This window comes from Mustela putorius, unplaced genomic scaffold (genome assembly GCF_011764305.1).
Source record: "Mustela putorius furo isolate JIRA1106 unplaced genomic scaffold, ASM1176430v1.1 tig00000580_pilon_pilon_pilon, whole genome shotgun sequence".
NCBI classification, from domain to species: Eukaryota; Metazoa; Chordata; class Mammalia; order Carnivora; family Mustelidae; genus Mustela; species Mustela putorius.
The window spans coordinates 12,597,785-12,616,233 of NW_025421423.1; the positions used below are offsets into that span (position 1 = coordinate 12,597,785).

General features: G+C 42.6%; 1 protein-coding gene across 3 annotated transcripts in view; it reads right to left on the reverse strand.

Moving 5' to 3' along the window:
- ELP1 (elongator acetyltransferase complex subunit 1) overlaps positions 1 to 18,449 on the reverse strand; it is a 59,875-nt gene that overhangs the window by 19,626 nt on the left and 21,800 nt on the right. For all 3 annotated transcript variants that reach the window (XM_004747763.3, XM_045081665.1, XM_045081664.1), the window contains exons 14-29: positions 17,512 to 17,694; positions 14,661 to 14,767; positions 14,248 to 14,351; positions 13,481 to 13,534; positions 13,291 to 13,396; positions 11,840 to 11,955; positions 11,177 to 11,250; positions 10,375 to 10,453; positions 10,198 to 10,277; positions 8,251 to 8,388; positions 8,062 to 8,147; positions 7,623 to 7,771; positions 5,365 to 5,488; positions 4,370 to 4,467; positions 2,701 to 2,902; positions 336 to 397 (exon numbers count right to left, since the gene is read on the reverse strand). In XM_004747763.3, coding sequence (XP_004747820.1) covers positions 336 to 397; positions 2,701 to 2,902; positions 4,370 to 4,467; positions 5,365 to 5,488; positions 7,623 to 7,771; positions 8,062 to 8,147; positions 8,251 to 8,388; positions 10,198 to 10,277; positions 10,375 to 10,453; positions 11,177 to 11,250; positions 11,840 to 11,955; positions 13,291 to 13,396; positions 13,481 to 13,534; positions 14,248 to 14,351; positions 14,661 to 14,767; positions 17,512 to 17,694 — 1,762 coding nt within the window. The remainder of the gene's footprint in view (positions 1 to 335; positions 398 to 2,700; positions 2,903 to 4,369; positions 4,468 to 5,364; positions 5,489 to 7,622; positions 7,772 to 8,061; positions 8,148 to 8,250; positions 8,389 to 10,197; positions 10,278 to 10,374; positions 10,454 to 11,176; positions 11,251 to 11,839; positions 11,956 to 13,290; positions 13,397 to 13,480; positions 13,535 to 14,247; positions 14,352 to 14,660; positions 14,768 to 17,511; positions 17,695 to 18,449) is intronic.

Sequence of the window (18,449 nt, forward strand, 5' to 3'; positions counted from 1 at the left end):
TCTCACTGTTTCTACCTCACAAGTTAATACAAAAAGCACAACTCCCTTGAGATTTAATTTAGTACTTTCTACCAAGGTCAAACCACTAGTGCCTATTGTGGTAGAGTTCTTTGGTATTCTACCTTACAGAACTTATTGTTTACAGAACTAATTATTTAGAAATAAGTTAAATTTAGATGTGTAAGTCAGGTCAGCAAGAGAGAAGATCTGCAGAGCTAATACTGTCTCAGGACTTCCGAATTACCCCAAGTTCTTCTTAATTTTCATGATCAGTTACGTACAACTGGGAAGACCTTGTTTGTTGACTGGGTGGCTGAGGGAGGAAATGAGGTTACCTGGGCATACTGTTCCAAGACTGTGGCTGCGTCACTGTGCTTCCTCTGCTCAACCAGCTTTCCTGCAAAGATAATAAACATTTGACCATAGCTGGCTTGCTAACAACAGGATTACCAAAACACTCAAGCTGAAATGGCTTTGGGGGTTTTGTTTTGTTTTGTTTTTTTAAGATTTATTTGTTTATTTGAGAGAGAGAGAGAGAGAGAAAAAGAAAGCGAGCACCCATGTGGCCACACAAGTGGGAGAAGCAGAAGGGGAGAGAGAGAATCTCAAACTAACTCCAGGCCAAGCACAGAGCCTGACACGGGGCTCCATCTCACGACCCTGACACCACAACCTGAGCCCAAACCAAGAGTCGGGTCCCCAAGTGACTATACCACCCAGACACCCCTGGAGGTACTTTTTAAATAAAAACAGACCCCTACAAACTGGAGATTGAGCTCTTGTGTACGTTCAAGCAGAATGGCTTTAAAACAGCATTTTCCAAAGTGTTCCCTAAGACTGTTCTGTAGGATAATAAAAGGCAAAACCAAAAAACCATTCTTGGGTCCATGTAAGTTTGTGAAACAGTGGGCATAACAATGCTCAACAGATTCCTTTGCTGAAATGTTTCATTAATATATCTTCATTACGCATCAAACTATATACTTTGTGAATTTCTATCAGGAAACAGGAATACTACGGAGTTCTCTTAAATGGCAGTTACAATCTAAATTTAGCACGGAATGTGAAAACCATGTACGGTCAAAATTTGCCAAGAGAACAGGCTTATAAAGGCACACACAGGACCTAGCATCTCCAGCTCATCCATTTCTTCCTCAAAATGGAAGAGGCTGCTGTTCTCCGGTTGAGCACTAAGATGAAGGTACTTGGCTTAGGGGTCATGCAGCATCTTTAGATCCTGGAATCACTCAGCAAGCTGAAATAATCCTGCTTCGAGAAACACGGAACCTGAAGCTGACGACAGCCAGCAGACTCCTGTCTCCCATCTTACGCAATCTCCAGCGCATTGTCTCCCTGACAAAAACAGGTAGTATCACCTCCACAATCTCAACAGCTACCTTTCTTTTCCTATATAAACTGCCCAAGTTAAAGTGCACATGAAGTGACTCTGCCTTATACCATTTCTCAACAATCTCTGACCACCACCTTTCCTACCACTTTTGCTAAGCACCGGGGAGAACTGGGTGTGCACCATACGGCATGACAAACAGCAAGCTAAGAGAGATAGAGAGTGTATGACAAGATAATAGGCCCTAAGAACAGAGCTGGAAGATATAACCTACCAGAACATAAGTTGCTAAAGCAGAAGTAACAATGGAGCCAGAATAAATACCTAAAAGGCCTAACACAGGGAATTCTCAGAAACTGAAGAGTTCACCATGGAAATGAAGAGGGCTTACAGAAGAGCATACAGACCTAATAACCAGAAAATACCAGACAAAGAAAAGTGATAACCTCACACATTTTTATGACCCATATAAAAAGGAAGAATGCAAAGGGCTAAGGAGGACACGTACATACATCTCACAGGGTTTAACTGGGAATTTTTTTCAGGACTGCATTTTTGGGGAAACCATAACAATATTTTTAAAACTCTTAAAGAGCAAGGGGAGAATATACCAAGCATACCTGAGAAGGCAGGGCACCTATTCACCTCTTCTCCCAAGCAGTCCTTTAGCTCTCCTCCCTCTTAAGGAATCAGACTCTGACACAGGCCCACCTCTGGTTCAGACAATCCCTCGACCTAACACAACACAGGTAAACTGCCTTTGCTTTCAGAACGCTTATACCTCTGGCCTTTTCTTTCACCTCGTTTCTCATAAATGCTATTACGATTCCCAACTATCTACTGTCTATACCTGAATGGCCCCATCCCAAAACTCATGTTTACCTTCTCACAGGGCACATGGCCGCACAGCGACTCTGTACTATGATGTAAGTTTGGCCAAATGAGATGGAAGACAAGTAACAGTGTAACTTCAAGGTCATTTCTAACTTCAAGTGTTCTCCTAAGCCTCTAGCTTCTTCCCCTTCCTAAGGCCTGGAATATGGGTATGGAGAAAATCCAGCTACAACCATCTGCTTGAGATGACAGAGCCACATAACAGAAGGACTTCTCAGTCCTTATGTGAAAGACAGAAGCTTTCATTACCATGCCACTGTATTTGGGGACTCTCACTGTAGCAGTGTAACCTTTACTTTAAACGACTCTAAATTATCCAGCTAATTTTTATTAGTTAATATGAGACTATCTCAAGGTATGCTATCCTAAATTTACTTGCAAAATTGCCAAAGAAAGGAAAAAACAAAAACACTTTAGGGAGAGCTCTCCTTTGACAGAACCTAAAAAACCACGTTTACCTGCCAGAGTTCTGCCGAGGCCAGCCAGCTGGTCTTTGGTCAAGTTAAGCTGGGCTGCCATGCAGAGAGCTTGTTGCCAGCTGCCACTCGCCAGAAAGGCATCGAGAGCTTTCTCATGAGCACCGCAGCGGGCAAACACAAGCCCTGCCGGCTCATAGAGGCGCTCCTGTGTCAGGTGTTGCCCGTAAGCAATGCTGATATCCTGTAGCGAGAAGAGAAGGGAGGCTTGGTGAGGAAAGGCAACAGTCACTTCTTAGCCTCCAGTGTAGGCTGTCTCAGTCACTACATTTAAAAGTCTCTCGAATTACTTAGAAATACCCTGTGGTTAATCAGTGAATTCCATCAGCCTTCCATTCAAAACCTTACTGAGGATGTGCCCTGTACTCACACAACAAATAATTACTGAGTACTATTCAGGGCACTGGGAATCACAGAGCAACGCAAAAAATAAAAACAAACAGTTAAAACCCAAACAGTAACAAGAACCACCACCAAGTTCCTGCTCTTGTGGCAACACTTATAAACACAACATGACCTGGGGCATAGTGATAAAGGGACAGGGAGCGACGGGAGTGCTACTTCCGAGGGCTGTGAGGAGAAGAGCCATGTGAAGGGGCACAGGAGGGTAATCCAGGCCGAGAGCTGCAGAAAGCACCATGGCCACCTGGCAGAAATGTGTACAGAACACACGACAGAACAACAAGAAGGCTGGTGTGAGTGGAGAAGGGAGTGCGCGGGAGGGAGGAAGAGACAGAGAAAATGAGAGCAAAGAGGCCGCCACTGTCTAAATTCTCTGTCCCCAGGCTCAAGGTCAGGCAGGGCCACAGAGAGGAATACAAGACAAAGCCCCTGCCTTTAAGCAGCCCAGGGCCTGTGGGGAAAACAACTGAGTGCAGCAGCAGTTGGTTACGTGCCGCCTCTGAGCTGAGAAGGTGATCTGGGAGCTCAGTGAGGCATCTTGCCCAGGAAGTTTTCTGGCAGAGGACACCCGAGAGTTCAAAGACAAGTGGGGCTAAAGCAAGGGGCAAGGAGAAGCCTATTAGAGGCAGCTGGTGCTAAGGAAGCAGGCAGGAGCCAGAACACAGACACGGAGAACTGCGGAGGGCGGGGAGGGTGGCAGTGATGAGTCGTGGTTACGGCACAGGCTCCGGGGCCAGAGAGCCTCGGCTCCACATCCCAGGCTTCACACATGAGCTCCCAAGGCAAGCTGTTTCCTCATCTGTTTACCTGATCAGGTTGTCATAAGAATCACAGAATATACTAAGCAAATACCTGGCATATTAAAAAAACTACACAGATGTCTGTTTAAACAAATAACCAAACTGGATCCCTTTCTCCTAAACGACAAGAGAAAGATCTACACACTTCAGGACGATCAGTCACTTGACAGCAAGGCTGGGCTAGAGCAAGGGGTGGGAGGGAAGCAGGGAACCCCAGGCAGAAGCTGCCACGGTATTCATAATGAGGAATGGCGGACAACGCCTAGCTTTCCAGCCTGGACACTTCCTTCAGAACAGGAGCAGGTCAGGGCCATTCTCCCAGATAAGAGCTCAGGACGAGGTGACTTCATCTGACGATAAACCGTGAGGTCAAGAACGGCATTACGGACTCAGGGTCCTTACCCCTAACCAGCACAAAGTCAGAAGAGCCTCATTTTGGCACCACTCACCTTGTACTGTTGAGAGTCTGACGGATAGAACTTCAGAGCTTCCTTATACAAGTTTTTATCTTTTATTAAGTTTAAGCATTCTGGGAAGTACTCGGATCCTGAGGAATAAGATTCATACATACACAAGTTTAAGACTTTGGAAGTGTAATGGATTTCATTTTTACCAGTGTTCCCTACATGAAATCAACAAGGGACTTTTTTAAGACCCACAGAGTCAGAGTGTCAGAATCCAGGAATTGTAATTTTAGCAAAGCACCCCAGCAGACAAGAGGTATGAGAAGCACAGGCTGAGATCAGAGTTCCATGTAAAAGGATGCTTTATACACCATCGCTGATAAATGACTGTCCAACCTTCCATTTGCTCAACCTCCTTCACCATAATCAGTCGGGGAGCTCATCAACCATTCAGACACTGGAGTCCCAGCCCATCCCAGCTCAAGCAGATTCTCCAAAGCAGCTGAATAATACCCAGGCAATTTCTTATCCCCATCTTAGCTCTTGGAGAGAACCACACCTGCTGAAGTCAGAAACTCCGGCATGGGACAAGGATGGGGTGAGGCGGAAAAACAGGCACTATGCTCATCCTATTCTGTCGCTGTGATGTACACCTGCGTCCTTCTGGGAACAGCCAGTGCACATGGCCACTCACTCCAGACAAGCTACGTTTCCCTCGAGTGTTGGCAAATAAGGCAAGAAGCACATTATCACACAATTTTCATTCTGAGATACTGAAATGAACTTAGGAGGTGATCATCCTTAACCCAAAAAGGATCTGCTCTATTTTGTTTTAGTTGGGGAGCTCCTCCAGTTCATTAAAAGCCACTTGCTTTGTCTTTAGCTTTTCAGATCATCTGATAAAAGAAAGTGCACATATCTGCTAAAATTTTTAGGAGTGGAAACTGAAATCAGTCTATGTCTAAACTAACACTTTAATTTATACCCTGCCTAGTTCCAAAGATGAATGCAGAAATAAACATACTAATTCTCACACTTACCACATTTACTGAGGTGGCCAATGGCTTTTTCATAGCGTTTCAGGTATTTATCGATGGTGAACCGCTGATAATTAGTTTCCATTTTCTTAAGTGTATTAAGAAATGGAAGATATTCTTTGGGATCCTAAAACAAATAACAAAAAACAAAAAACACCAATAGGAGATCTTTCTTGCTTATGAATACATGTACTTATAACAATGCAAATAAGTTATAACAATCAATAAACCCAAAGATACATAATTTTTTATATACATACCATATTAGTGTATTAATTACATATTGTATAAATATACAAAATGAAACAACATTTAACAAGTTTTGGCAAAAATGCTTTAACGTCTAGGTGTTGTTTTCATTGAGAATGATGATGACGATCTGTGCAATCTCACGAAACCACTTATTTCAGAGGCTAACAAGGAAGACAAGGTCATTCTAGAAGATACTCAACAAATGTACCCAAGTTTCTCCAGAAGTGCAAGACACTGTGCTTGAAGCTGTTTGCATGACATTGCATGTCCTTCCTCTGCAAGTCTTTTCCAAAAGATTTTACTAATTCTTGAGAGAGAGAGAGAACACACGTGTGCGTGAGCACATGTATGTGCAGGGGGCAAGGCGAGAGGGAGAGAGAGAAACCCAAGCAGACTCTGTGCTGAGGGCGGATCCTGACCCAGAGCTCAATCCCAGGACCCTGAGATCATATCCTGAGCTGGAATCAAGAGTCGGATAATTACCAAAAAAAAAAAAAAAAGAGTCAGATAATTAAACGCTGAGCCACCCAGGTGTCCCTCCCTCCAGCAAGTTTTAAAACAAAGGTAAAATTGTAGTGAGTTGAAGATAAAACTCTAAGGGGGCGCCTGAGTGGCTGAGTGGTAGTTAAAGCCTCTGCCTTCAGCTCAGGTCATGATCTCAGGGTCCTGGGATCAAACCCCTGCATCGGGCTCTCTGCTCAGCAGGGAGCCTGATTCCCCCCTCTCTCTGCCTGCCTCTCGGCCTACTTGTGATCTCTCTGTCAAATAAATTAAAAAAAAAAAAAAATCTTAAAAAAAAAAAAAGATAAAACTCTAAGGCCCTACCAACCAAGATTTTATCAGCACTGATTGTCCGCAGTTCTGTGCCATGCTCCAGAAACCGTTTTCTTTCTAAAGAACAGATGCTCCCTGTTCTTAATGCAATTTCACTGGACAAACAGGATAAGTACTTAAGAACAATCTAGGAAAAAAAAAGAAAACCCAAAAGAAAAAATAATAAAGTACTCAGGCATTTAATATAGAGAACTACAGGCCAAAGTGTCCAAACAATATACATTTAGTAAGAATTCGCTAATAACCAAGCTTGCTTACTCTCAGGAGACCCACCACCTAGCGGAGCTAGAATGATACACAGGGATGGGCGCTGGTGCAGTGGAAGCACAAATGTGGCCCACCTCCTTCAGTCCCTGCATGGCAAGGAGGCAGGGAGGCAAGAACGGAGACAAGGAGAATTAGCCTGGTGAATGGAGAGGGAAAGAGTGGTGAAGGGAAGCGGAAGTAATGCTACCTGCTGCGGTGTGTGGTGTGCGGTGGCAGGGGCGGCAAAAGCACTGCCTCCCCTCTACAGGCTGAGAAAAAGGAACATCAAGAGAAGAGCACAGATGGATACACAGAGACCAGATCCTGGGGGAGAGGGTTAAGCAATATGATGGCTTCTGAACTTTATCCTAGGGCCAATGGAGAGCCCATGAAGGATTTGAAGGAAAAGAATGAAGGATCACCATTTGGCTTTTGGAAAGATCACTCTGGCAAGATCAAGGAGAGGGATGACAGGATGAAGCAGAAGCTGAAGACCCAGACCAGACTAGGGGCACTCAAACTCTCTTAATGCAGCATGCTACAGTGGGACAAGAGGCCCCAAACCTTCCTATCCTCTGTGTTCCCGCTTTCCAGCCACATAACAAGAACCGGATGGGAACACAAATCATCTGCAGTGTTTCTTTTACAAGAGGCAAGTTCGTTCACACATATGTCCATAATCTTAAAAATAACCAAGTAACTTTATTTCACTCGTTCCACCTGGCATTCGAAACACTTTGATCAACCCTGAACTGTGACAGAGAATGGGGCTTGGAAGCAGGTGCCCTGGGAGCCCCCAGCTCCGCCCCCAGGCCTGTACTCGCTGTGTTCGCGTCAGCAAGATCCTGCGCCGCCAGAGGCAGGGCTGCTTTCTGCCACGACCGCAGAACTGAGAACTGAAAGGTGGCTAACGCAGTAACTGCACCTACCTTCTGTGACTTCTCAGCTACCATGAGGACCAAATCAAAGTTGTAGGTCCCAAGAGAATGATCATATAAGTCATTGACGTCTACCAGAAGCAGCAAATACTTCAGGGCTTCCTCGGCACTCACGGCGTCGGGAACAGGTGGAGCGCTGGCTGTCAGCATACAGGAAAACAAAACACAACAAAGCCATTTGGGGAAAAAAGCCCACATTTCTAACAACATAACCAAAAAGACAAAGTAACTGATTTTCTTGACAGAATTGGATATTACAGGACTTCTCCTTCTGTACAGTTTTATAGGCAGGTGCTGTGAAAAACAGACACAGGTCTTCAAATGGCAACCCACAAGCCCCGTACTAAATGTGTGATGCGGTGCTGACCATGGTCCGTGAGCTCCCCAGAAGCCGGGAAGCCTGGTGCCACCCTGTGAATGGGACTCTTACCTTGAAGCTCGTGGACCTTCTGTAGCACAATCTCCAGCTCTGGGGTTGTTTTCTTTACATGAGAGGTGAGTATGGACAGGCAGTACCTGAGGTGGGAAGTGAAGAACCCCAGAATGAGGATGAACGGCGGAGTCAGGACATCAGTACATCTCATGACTCAGCAGATCCCGGCTAGTGGGAGGCACGTACTTGTGGGGGTTTATGCTCTCCATGGCTGCTCTCAGAGCGTCACAGACAATGTCTACTTTTTTCCCATCGGGATCCTTGGACAGCTGGACAGTGCTGGCAACTGGCGGAGGATACATGGTCTTTGTAACATCTTCTTCCCTGAGAACAAGTTCTTAAGAGGTCACTACCTGAACACGTGTCCCAGCTACCAAAGGACGGACATCTACCCAGGCAGGTCAAGGAGGGAATAAAAATGACTTTTGTCGAACAGTTTATCAAATTCACATAAGGTGAAAATGAAGAAACAAACTGAAAAAAGAAACATTTTTATACAAGACTCGTACAGTGATGTTATAGATGTTTTATTCACATTAGCCCCGAACTGTGTACAGACAAGAGGCCCCCTCCAGGAAACAAATAAACAAACTGTAGCATATCTGCACCAGGGCACAGGACTGAGAGCTAAACATAAAGGAACTAGTGATACCAGTCAAAACATGGGTGAATCTCAAAGTGCTATGCTGAGAGAGCAGCCTAAATTACACAGAGTAAGAGTAAATACTATATGCTTCCACTTAAAAGTTCTTCAACAGGCAAAACTGATCTACAGTGAAAAACTCCCAGCAGTGGTTGCCTAGTGGGTGGGGACAGGACGGACTGACACGAGGTTTGGTGAACTTTCTGAGGTGAAGGAAATGTTCTCTATCTTCATGGACATCTATCTACATGGAAGTACACACTGGTCAGAACTCACTGAACACTGCATTTATGATTTATGCATTTTACCACACATGAATCTGACCCACAGAGAATGTACTCTAGTCAGTGTTCTACGAAGTGAAATACTGAGACATAAAACAGACTGAAGGCTACAATTAACTTAAAATTTGCATTAAAAAAGATGAATAATGGATGGATAGATGGTACCTTGTGACAAAGCAAATACAGGAAAATATGAACTAGAGAGTCTAAATGGTGGTACAGGATGCTAACTGGACAACTTTTATGTTTAAAAAAAATTTTTTAAGGGACACCTGGGTGGCTCAGTGGGTTAAGCCTCTGCCTTCAGCTTAGGTCATGATCTCAGGGTCCTGGAATCAAGCCCCACATCGGGCTCTCTGTTCAGTGGGGAGCCTGCTTCCTCCCCTCTCTCTCTCTGCCTGCCTCACTGCCTACTTGTGATCTCTGTTTGTCAAATAAATAAATTTTTAAAAAATCTTAAAAAAAAGTTGTTTTTTTTTTTAAATTGGAAAAAAAGTCATCTCAGAGAAACATACCATTTGATTTCATTTTTTTCTTTTTAAGATTTTAATTATTGGGGCGCCTGGGTGGCCTCTACCTTCTGCTCAGGTCATGGTCTCAGGGTCTTGGGATAGAGCCCCGCATTGGGCTCTCTGCTAAGCAGGGAGCCTACTTCCCCCTTTCTCTCTGCCTGCCTCTCTGCCTACTTGTGATCTCTCTTTCTCTCTCTGTCAAATAAATACATAAAATCTTAAAAAAAAAAAAAAAGATTTTATGTATTTATTTGACAGAGAGACACACAGAAAGAGAGGGAACACAAGCAGCGGCGAGTGGGAGAGGGAGAAGCAGGACTCCTGCCGAGCGGGGAGCCTCATTCAGAGCTTGATCCCAGAACCCTGGGATCATGACCTGAGCCAAAGGCAAATGCTCAGTGACTGAGCCACACGGGTGGCCCTGATTTCAACTTCATAAGACAAACAGTCTTATATGTACACCAAAAAACAGTCAATTATAATTCTAAATGACATATTTTCAAGTCTTAGTTTTAAATAGGCTGATTTAAAAAAGAAGGGAAAAGGGCAAGAATCTATTACAGGTAGCATCTGAGAGGTACAGTGATAAAAAAATTACCAAACACAAAGTTAATTTTTCTCCTCTAGCTATCTGTTTGATTTCCTAAACTAGATAAATTATGGATAGGTTTCATGAGTTATTCAAAATACTTACTTCAATTCTGTGAAAAACAAATTAATATGATTTACAGAGTCAATCTGTCTTATGAAGGTTTCCACATTTTCAAGAAACACCTACCCAACAACAAAAAAAAAGGATAAAAAATTTTAGTTCCAATCACACAGGATCGTCTTAGGTAAGCTAGAGTTAATATCAGACCTAGAAAGTTACCTTAGGGTTGTGGTCATGAATCAGATTGAGATTAATTCTTAGTTTCCTCATACATTCAAATGCTTCTTTAAACATAAGTCTTTGAAGAGACAGAGAGAATGGACAGAAAGGTCATTTTACAAAAACTAAACTCCCTAGATCCAACACCGTTAATATGATATAAACCAGTTGTAATTAGAATATAGTCCAAATGCCAAACAACTACTACTGGATTTCTACTTCCAACTCAAAAACGAAAAATCAGTTACCAGATTTGCTTGCCTTCGTTTAACAGACGGGACTTTTGCACCATGGCAGTCTGAGCACTATATCTCCACATACACACGACAGAAGATCCACCACAGAACTTAGGTTAAAGATCATTCTCATACAAAGTTTCCCCCAAATAAAGTGAAAATGGATCATTTCCTTCACAACAGTGGCTCAGGCATTCTTGGGTCACAGGCTCCTCTGTACATCTGCCAAAAGCCTTAGGCCTTCTGCCCAAATAAATCCACACAGACATAGTCTGGTGCAATTTCCCTAGATTCACAGAACATCTAAAACCCATATGGATCCCCTCAGGCTAGGAAACTGTATCTTATATGATGCATTTCATGATTCTTTCTACTAGGAATATTTATCAGATTATGTAACATACACATCAAGTGTAGGAGGAAAAAAAGCCTCTGAGAATCTGACTGAAGACATACATAATACAAGTCTTCCAGGCTTCTACGTTTTAAAAACTTCAATAGAATACTTACTATCTTCACATATAAGTCATAACAACAAGCAAACTAGTCATATACATGGTTCTTACTTGTCCAGCCACTTCCGAATCTGAGATAAAACCAGAGCTCGATGATGAACAACTTCTAAGTTTCCCCTTGGCATCTTAAATAGATCAGAACAATAATGTTTTTAATTAAATAGAAAAAATTTAAACACCCAGGATACACAACTTCACCTAACTCAACTCTTCATAATGAAGGGAACTACCACAATCCTGTAAGCACATGAGCACACTTTCAGCAGAATCTGGTTATGCACAGTATTTATTTTGACTTCCAGAGAAGCTTCCCTTCTAGCCTCGCTGGGCACAGCCTGTATAAGCACTCCTTTGTATAAAACTAATGGAGAATCTAGTAAGGAATGGCTTATAATAAATTGTTACAGGGGCACCTGGGTGGCTCAGTGGGTTAAAGCCTCTGCCTTCGGCTTAGGTCATGATCCCAGCATTCTGGGATCGAGCCCCGCATCGGGCTTTCTGCTTAGCAGGGAGCCTGCTTCCTCCTCTCTCTCTCCCTGCCTCTCTGCCTACTTGTGATCTGTCAAATAAATAAATAGATAAATAAATAAAATCTCTTAAATAAATACATAAATTGTTACAAATGATAAGAGGACCTAAAATACAATCTGCAAGAATTGTTTCATATTGACAGCCTAATGACGATCAGAAACACAGCCTGAAAAATCAGCTTACCTGTAATATAAGCTTTGTGTCCTGGGGCACAACAGTGACAATACGTGAACCCCTCTCCACCTTCCGCAGAGACTCCCCTTTAGACAGATGGCTGCTGCTCAGACCTGCATGTAATGCTAAAGACAGTACTGGCTAAGCCGTAAGAATCACAGTGATGACAAGCCACTGTCCATTAACTGCGTTTGAAACTTTGAAATTTGAAATACATGGTCCAAAATAGGAGAAAGCAGGAATGCCTTGGTGGTTCAGTCGGTTAAGGGTCTGCTTTCAGCTCAGGTCAGGATCCCAGGGTCCTAGCATCGACCTCTGGAACAGGTTACCTGCTCAGTGGGGAGTCTGCTTCTCCTCCTCCTTCTTCCCCCTCCCCTTTGCTTGTGATCTCTCTCTCTCTCAAATAAAGAGAATCTTTAAAAAAGAAAGAACAAAACTAAAAACTTCAAAACAAACAAACAAACAAAAAAAAACAAGCCCACAAAAACAAAATAGAAGAAAGCAATTAACCACCATACCCCTTTGCTCTCCCACTCAACCTTGAGACCTGTAGCCTTTCTGACAAACAATCTCAATCCTGGAACCTGCCCTCTCTCACAGAGCCCTTATGCATATTCACACATGTAGCGTCTCCACTGATTCAGGCAAGCAGGAGGATGCAGTTTCTCTAGTTCTTAGTACTATCAGTTCACTGTGATCACATCAATGAGAGAATCCCAGTTTCCAAGTTGGAAGCAAAGACAGGAAGTAGAGTTTTCTAGAATAAGAAACACACACACACACACACACACACACACACACACACACAGAGTGGGGAGGGGACACATGGAATTAAAGGTAAAACGGACAGTTTCCTATAAACCACAAGATGGAGTCTTTCAGACCTATAATGGAGGGTGGTCACAGTGAGCAAAGGAAGATCACAAAGTTGTTAGAGCCAGTTTGTATCTGCATGGTAACCCAGGTAAAATACTGCATTAGTTATATAATCCTGAAAAAGTTTTGTTTAATTTCACAATGCCTCAGGAATGCCTCAGGAAGGACCTCCTTCTCTGGAAGTTCTTTGCTGACTCATGCAGAATACTGAACTGATTATGTGTTGAGATTAGGAACTAAGTACATGAATTCTAAAGGTTTTCTTTCTTTTTCTTTTTTTAGAAGATTTTATTCACTTGTGTGACAGAGAAAGAACACTAGCAGGGGGAGCAGGAGAGGGAAAAGCAGGCTCCCCTGAGCTGGGAACTGGATGCGTGTCTCCATCGGAGGACCCCGGGATCATGACCTGAGCTGAAGGCTGACACTTAACTGAGCCATCCAGGTGTCCCTAAAGGTTTTCTCACAGTCTAGAACTCTATGATAAAAAGCCAAAGTAAGTGATGAACTTTAAAGTCATCAAGATTTCAAAGCACAAAAGATAATAGAAGAGGGACTATTTTCTACTATACACACTGAACACTTACCGTTAACTGAAGCATCTCTCAAGCAAAAACACTGGCAGGTATGGGAATGTGTTGTCAACAACAAGAATTCACCATACACTGCAAATGATGTGATATTTGAAGCAACCTACAAGAAGGCAAAGGGAAAAGTTAGCTTTGTTACTTGGAGTCAATACTGAAAAGGATCCTACATCAAACCAAGCCTTGTTACCTCTGTGTCATTGATGAAAAAGCGACACCTATCACTCAGACCAAGGACACATTCCTGCAAAGAAATAAAACCGAAATTACAAACAACTCTAACCAAACTAGTTAAACCTAATTTTTCTATCCCTTAATTCTATTGCCCTGTGGTTTCATACCTAAGTCCATGTCAAGACTGAATAAAAAAGACACCCATCCTCATGGCTACCATCTTCTCAGCAGCCACCAAACCCCTCAACCCTCCTCTACCAGACCCTGTTCCTTTCCTTCATTCTCCTATCAGAGGGCATCGTCATATCTACACTGATAGATTACAAATTCCAGAAGAGCAGGGATTAGTCAGCTGTTTTGTTCTACAACTGCTGTATCCTACCACCCACCACAATTATAGACATTCCAACATCTGATGAATGGCAAACTCCTGAATACTATTTTTGATATTACATTTCTGCTGTCCCCAAATGGTAAATAACACTAACTCTGATGATCTGTACAAGGGGGCTAAAAGTCTGCCAATCACATTCTCCTATCTCTTATAAGTTATTCCTTTTAGGAAAGGAATCAACTGGCCACTACATACATGTCAGACAATCTCTTAATTCCATTTCATAGATGAATAAGCTGAGGTTCAGAAATTTTCCACTGTTGCCCTTAGAGGCAACAGTGCTCCCTTAGGAGCCCCAGATCTACCTCCAAAGCCCATATTCTTTTATAATGCCGGCAGTCCCTGGACCACTGCTCTAAGTGGTCGTTTTCTGCCCTGTGTTCACTTGCCTCTCCTCCAATCATGGCCAATTCAGTCTGTGTGCATGGATAAGGAAACTGAACAGGAAATCCACCGGAGTTCTTCCATGGCTCCACAGCCAGAGAGGGTGACTCTGCAGGATTGGCAGATGAAGTTTACACAAAGCGGCTATGCTCACTATGAAACTGTTACATCAATACTTGCTGAAACACTTAACATGCAATTTGGATCACTTTCCAAATATATTTTGGAAACTCATTAGAACACTCTCGTCCATTACAGAATACACCTCCAATTCTACACTACAGCTTAGGGTTTTCCAGGACAGTTAAAAGACCTAACCATCAACGTAGCCCTGATAAGAAACTCACAAGTACACATTCTCAAGAATTAAACATTTAAGTAAATCATAAACACGCTTTCCTAACATTCTGATACTCACCCCAAAAGTACTTAAGTATCTGGCCACCAGCCAGCTGCAATGCTACTGACTTGGTCTTGGAATTGCAACACAGACTGATGATGATTCCATCCACTGTCACAGATGAACTGATGAAAGCAAAAAAATAAAAAATTTTTTTAAAAAAGCAGGAATCAGAGTGTGAACAGACCACTTTTCTCAAAAGTAGTAGTATCCCACCGATTTTGCAGAAACAGGAAAAGAAATAAACAATTTCCCTTTGGCCTGCACTGCCTATTTCAATACAAGATAGATATAATACATACACACAAATGCACGTATATACACATTGATAGATACACATTACTTTGGCCAGCAGAAAGCCAAAGTAATGACCTGTCACACAATGCCAAGACCTGTTTTCCACAATGCCAAGAAGCTAGATGTCTCTGCTGTGAGGTCATCACTCCCATGCCAGCAGCAACTTAATATAACTTATGACAACCTACTGCCTTCATTAGATATGCATGGTATCATTTCTGTCTCCTTAAAATGTATACTGCGGTAAATAAAGCTGTAAGTCTATAGGAAAACGAGCATACTCAATATCTCTTATTGCTATCATATTCATTCATGGAAACTGGTGGGTCTTCATTAATCAGAAGAGGAGAATCTGTTCCTGTCATATTTTTTCCTGTGTCAATGAACAGAGAGCAGACATGTTTAATAGACGTGGAAGAAGTAGCAATAAAAGCAAATGTTGCCAATCTTAACATTTATTCAAAGAATTTTTAGCCAATATACAAAAAAACTCAAAATGTCTCAAATTTCGTGAGGATAAATGATCTGAAAATAGGTTAAGAGGACAGACTCCAGAGCCAAACGGCTGGGACTGGATCGAGGCTCTACCTACATGATATCAGGCCAGTTACTGAACTGCTCTGTGCCTCAGTGGTTTCAGCTATAAAACAAGGACGCTAATAATACACAATTCCAAGAGGTAGCATGAGAAAGAAGTGAGTTACCACAGCAAAAGCACTGAAGAGTTTCTTTTACAAAACTTAAGCTAGAATAAATATAAGGCATTAAAAGCTATAAGCTCAAACGAGGGACTTTATAGTCCCTAAAGATATTAATATTTTATAAGAACAAAATACTATTTTTGAGATACAAAAGTCAAAGTAGCAGAAATATATATATAAATATATATATACATACATATATATATATTTTAAAGATTTTATTTATTTATCTGACAGACAGAGATCACAAGCAAGCAGAGAGGCAGTCGCAGAGAGTGGGGGAGGGGAAACAGACTCCCTGCTAAGCAGGAAGACTGATGCGGGGCTCGATCCCAGGACCCTGAGACCATGACCTGAGCCGAAGGCAGAGGCCCCAACCCACTGAGCCACCCAGGCACCCCAGCAGAAATATATTTTAAGTAACTTCTCATTTCCTTTACAGCAAATGAAATGATCTAGTTTTTCTTTCTACAAGCTGATGATAAAGAATTTCAAATTTGGAGAAGCAGAAATGTGTTCAACTTAGGTATTTCTATTATAAATTGCTCTACCTTTTATTATTTTTTAATTAAGCTTTTATTTTAATTCTAGTGTAGGTAACAGTGTTGCCTTACTTTCAGGTGTATAACAGAGCGATTCAACACTTCCAGACATCTGCCAGGGCTCATCACAGTAAGTATACTCCTTAATCCCCATCACCTGTGTCACCCATCCCTTCCACCCCATCCGCTCTGTTTTTTAAATTTAAAAAATTTTTATTTTTTCAAGACTTTATTCTTTCGACAGAAAGAGATACAGTGAGAGAGAAAACACAAGCATGGGGAATTGGAGAGGGAGAAGCAGGCTTCCCCCAGAGGAGGGAGCCCAACGTGGGGCTCGATCCCAGGACCGAAGGCAGACGCCCAATGACTGAGGCCCGCCCCCGGCTGCTCGCAATCTGCTTTTTTAAATTAAGCTCCTGGTTATCGGAGTTGTTGCATATAGCTAGAAAAATTTTCTGTACCCGTCCGGATATTCACAAAAAGCTTTGTAAAAACAGGAAGTACTATGTGTCAAAGAACAGGAGTTAACGAATACACTAGAATATGTTTTATGTACACAATGAAGAAACGTTCCTAAATTTTGCAGCAAGGGTTTTCATGGAAAACTGAAATCTAACTAGGAAACCCTTAATTACAAATGAGTGTGAAGATTAATATCAGCTTGTTTCAAGAGCGAAGTTTTGACAGGGGAAGCCTAAGGATTCTTGGAGATGTCCAGGCCGTGCCACCTACCGCTCAATGAGGCTTGAGTTACATGAAACAGCCTCACTCGTTACCTGAAACCTGTGACAAACATGCAGTGTGAAACCGAGGGCCAGGGAGCAATAAATTTTAGCAAAGAGAAAGAGAGATGACTTTCTAGCAGTACATGTAGTCAAGTGCCTGAGAGAACACAGAGAAGCCAGAAGCAGCATTCAGAAGTCACCATACCCACTGCAGTGCATGTACACAGACCTTATCATTGATCTTAGTAACTAACCAGGGTAACCACAGTAGCTAATTCTCTTGGGCTAACAGTTACCTGCTGGAGTGTAGTATATGCTGAATTAAAAATTTTAACACATCTTATAAATGTTTCGACCCATTTACTGGTATCTGTCCTGTGGTCCAGCACCCCTGGGTGCATTTTCAGGTTTGTATTGTGACATGACTCAAAACTACACTTAACCGTCTTGCTAAGTGTGTTTAACAAGGAAGCAGTTGCCCTCAACCTTGTTTGCTAGAAGTCAAAAGAGTCCTCCACCCAGCAAAGACAAAAGCATAACTACACCGAATGCAGGAGCACATGGAATGCAGGAGCACACGGAATGCAGGGAAGTGTCGCCATACCTGATACTGAGTTGTCCGTGGTCGTCATCCATCTCGGAAGGGGCCACAGTCAGATGGTGAATGACAGACTGTACGCCGGACGGACTATGGCTTACAGCCAGGAAAACGTCTTCTTGAATCCAGGTGAGAAGGCTGAGCTTCAGAGGGTTTCCTTCTTGATCTTCACCATTCTCAAACTGAATTCTGTTTTAAATATTGAAGAATATCTAAATGAACTTAGTGATAATATGAATAAAGCTCTAATATCACTGAGATTTTCCTAAACGATTTTTAGATTTAGATTTTCCTAAAATGATTTTCCTAAACGAAGAATGAACCACCGTGTACAGAGTCAATTCCTAATTATTTAGAGGGACAAAACCTGCAGTAATGCCAGAATGTTTTTCTTTTTTTTTTTTAATTTATTTGACAGACAGAGATCACAAGTAGACAGAGAAGCAGGCAGAGAGAGAGGAGAGAAGCAGGCTCCCCGCGGAGCAGAGAGCCCAATGTGGGGCTCGATCCCAGGACCCTGGGATCATGACCTGAGCCGAAGGCAGAGGGTTTAACCTGCTGAGCCACCCAGGTGCCCCCAGAATGTTTTTCTATTTATTTTCGTTTCCTATGTTCTGAGATCTTCAGGTTTGAAGAGAACACCTCAAGAAACTGACTACACAAGAAAATCACTTGCCCCAGGCCTTACGTAACAAACCCCAGAGGTTTTCCACTGTCGCCACTTACCAGCATTCAAACCAGGCTCCAGCAGATGTGTAGGTCTCAGCAGAGTGGGCTATTTTTAAGCATCTCATGTCATAATGACTAATTAGCTTCAGAAACGGATCTCTGGCCTCTAATACCTGCCTCCTGTAGCGTTAATATCTCAGGGGACAGCAGATTTTTGCCAACTCAGGGGAACCCCTAATGTCTACTTCTCCAGCCTTAAAGCCTAAGTGACAAAT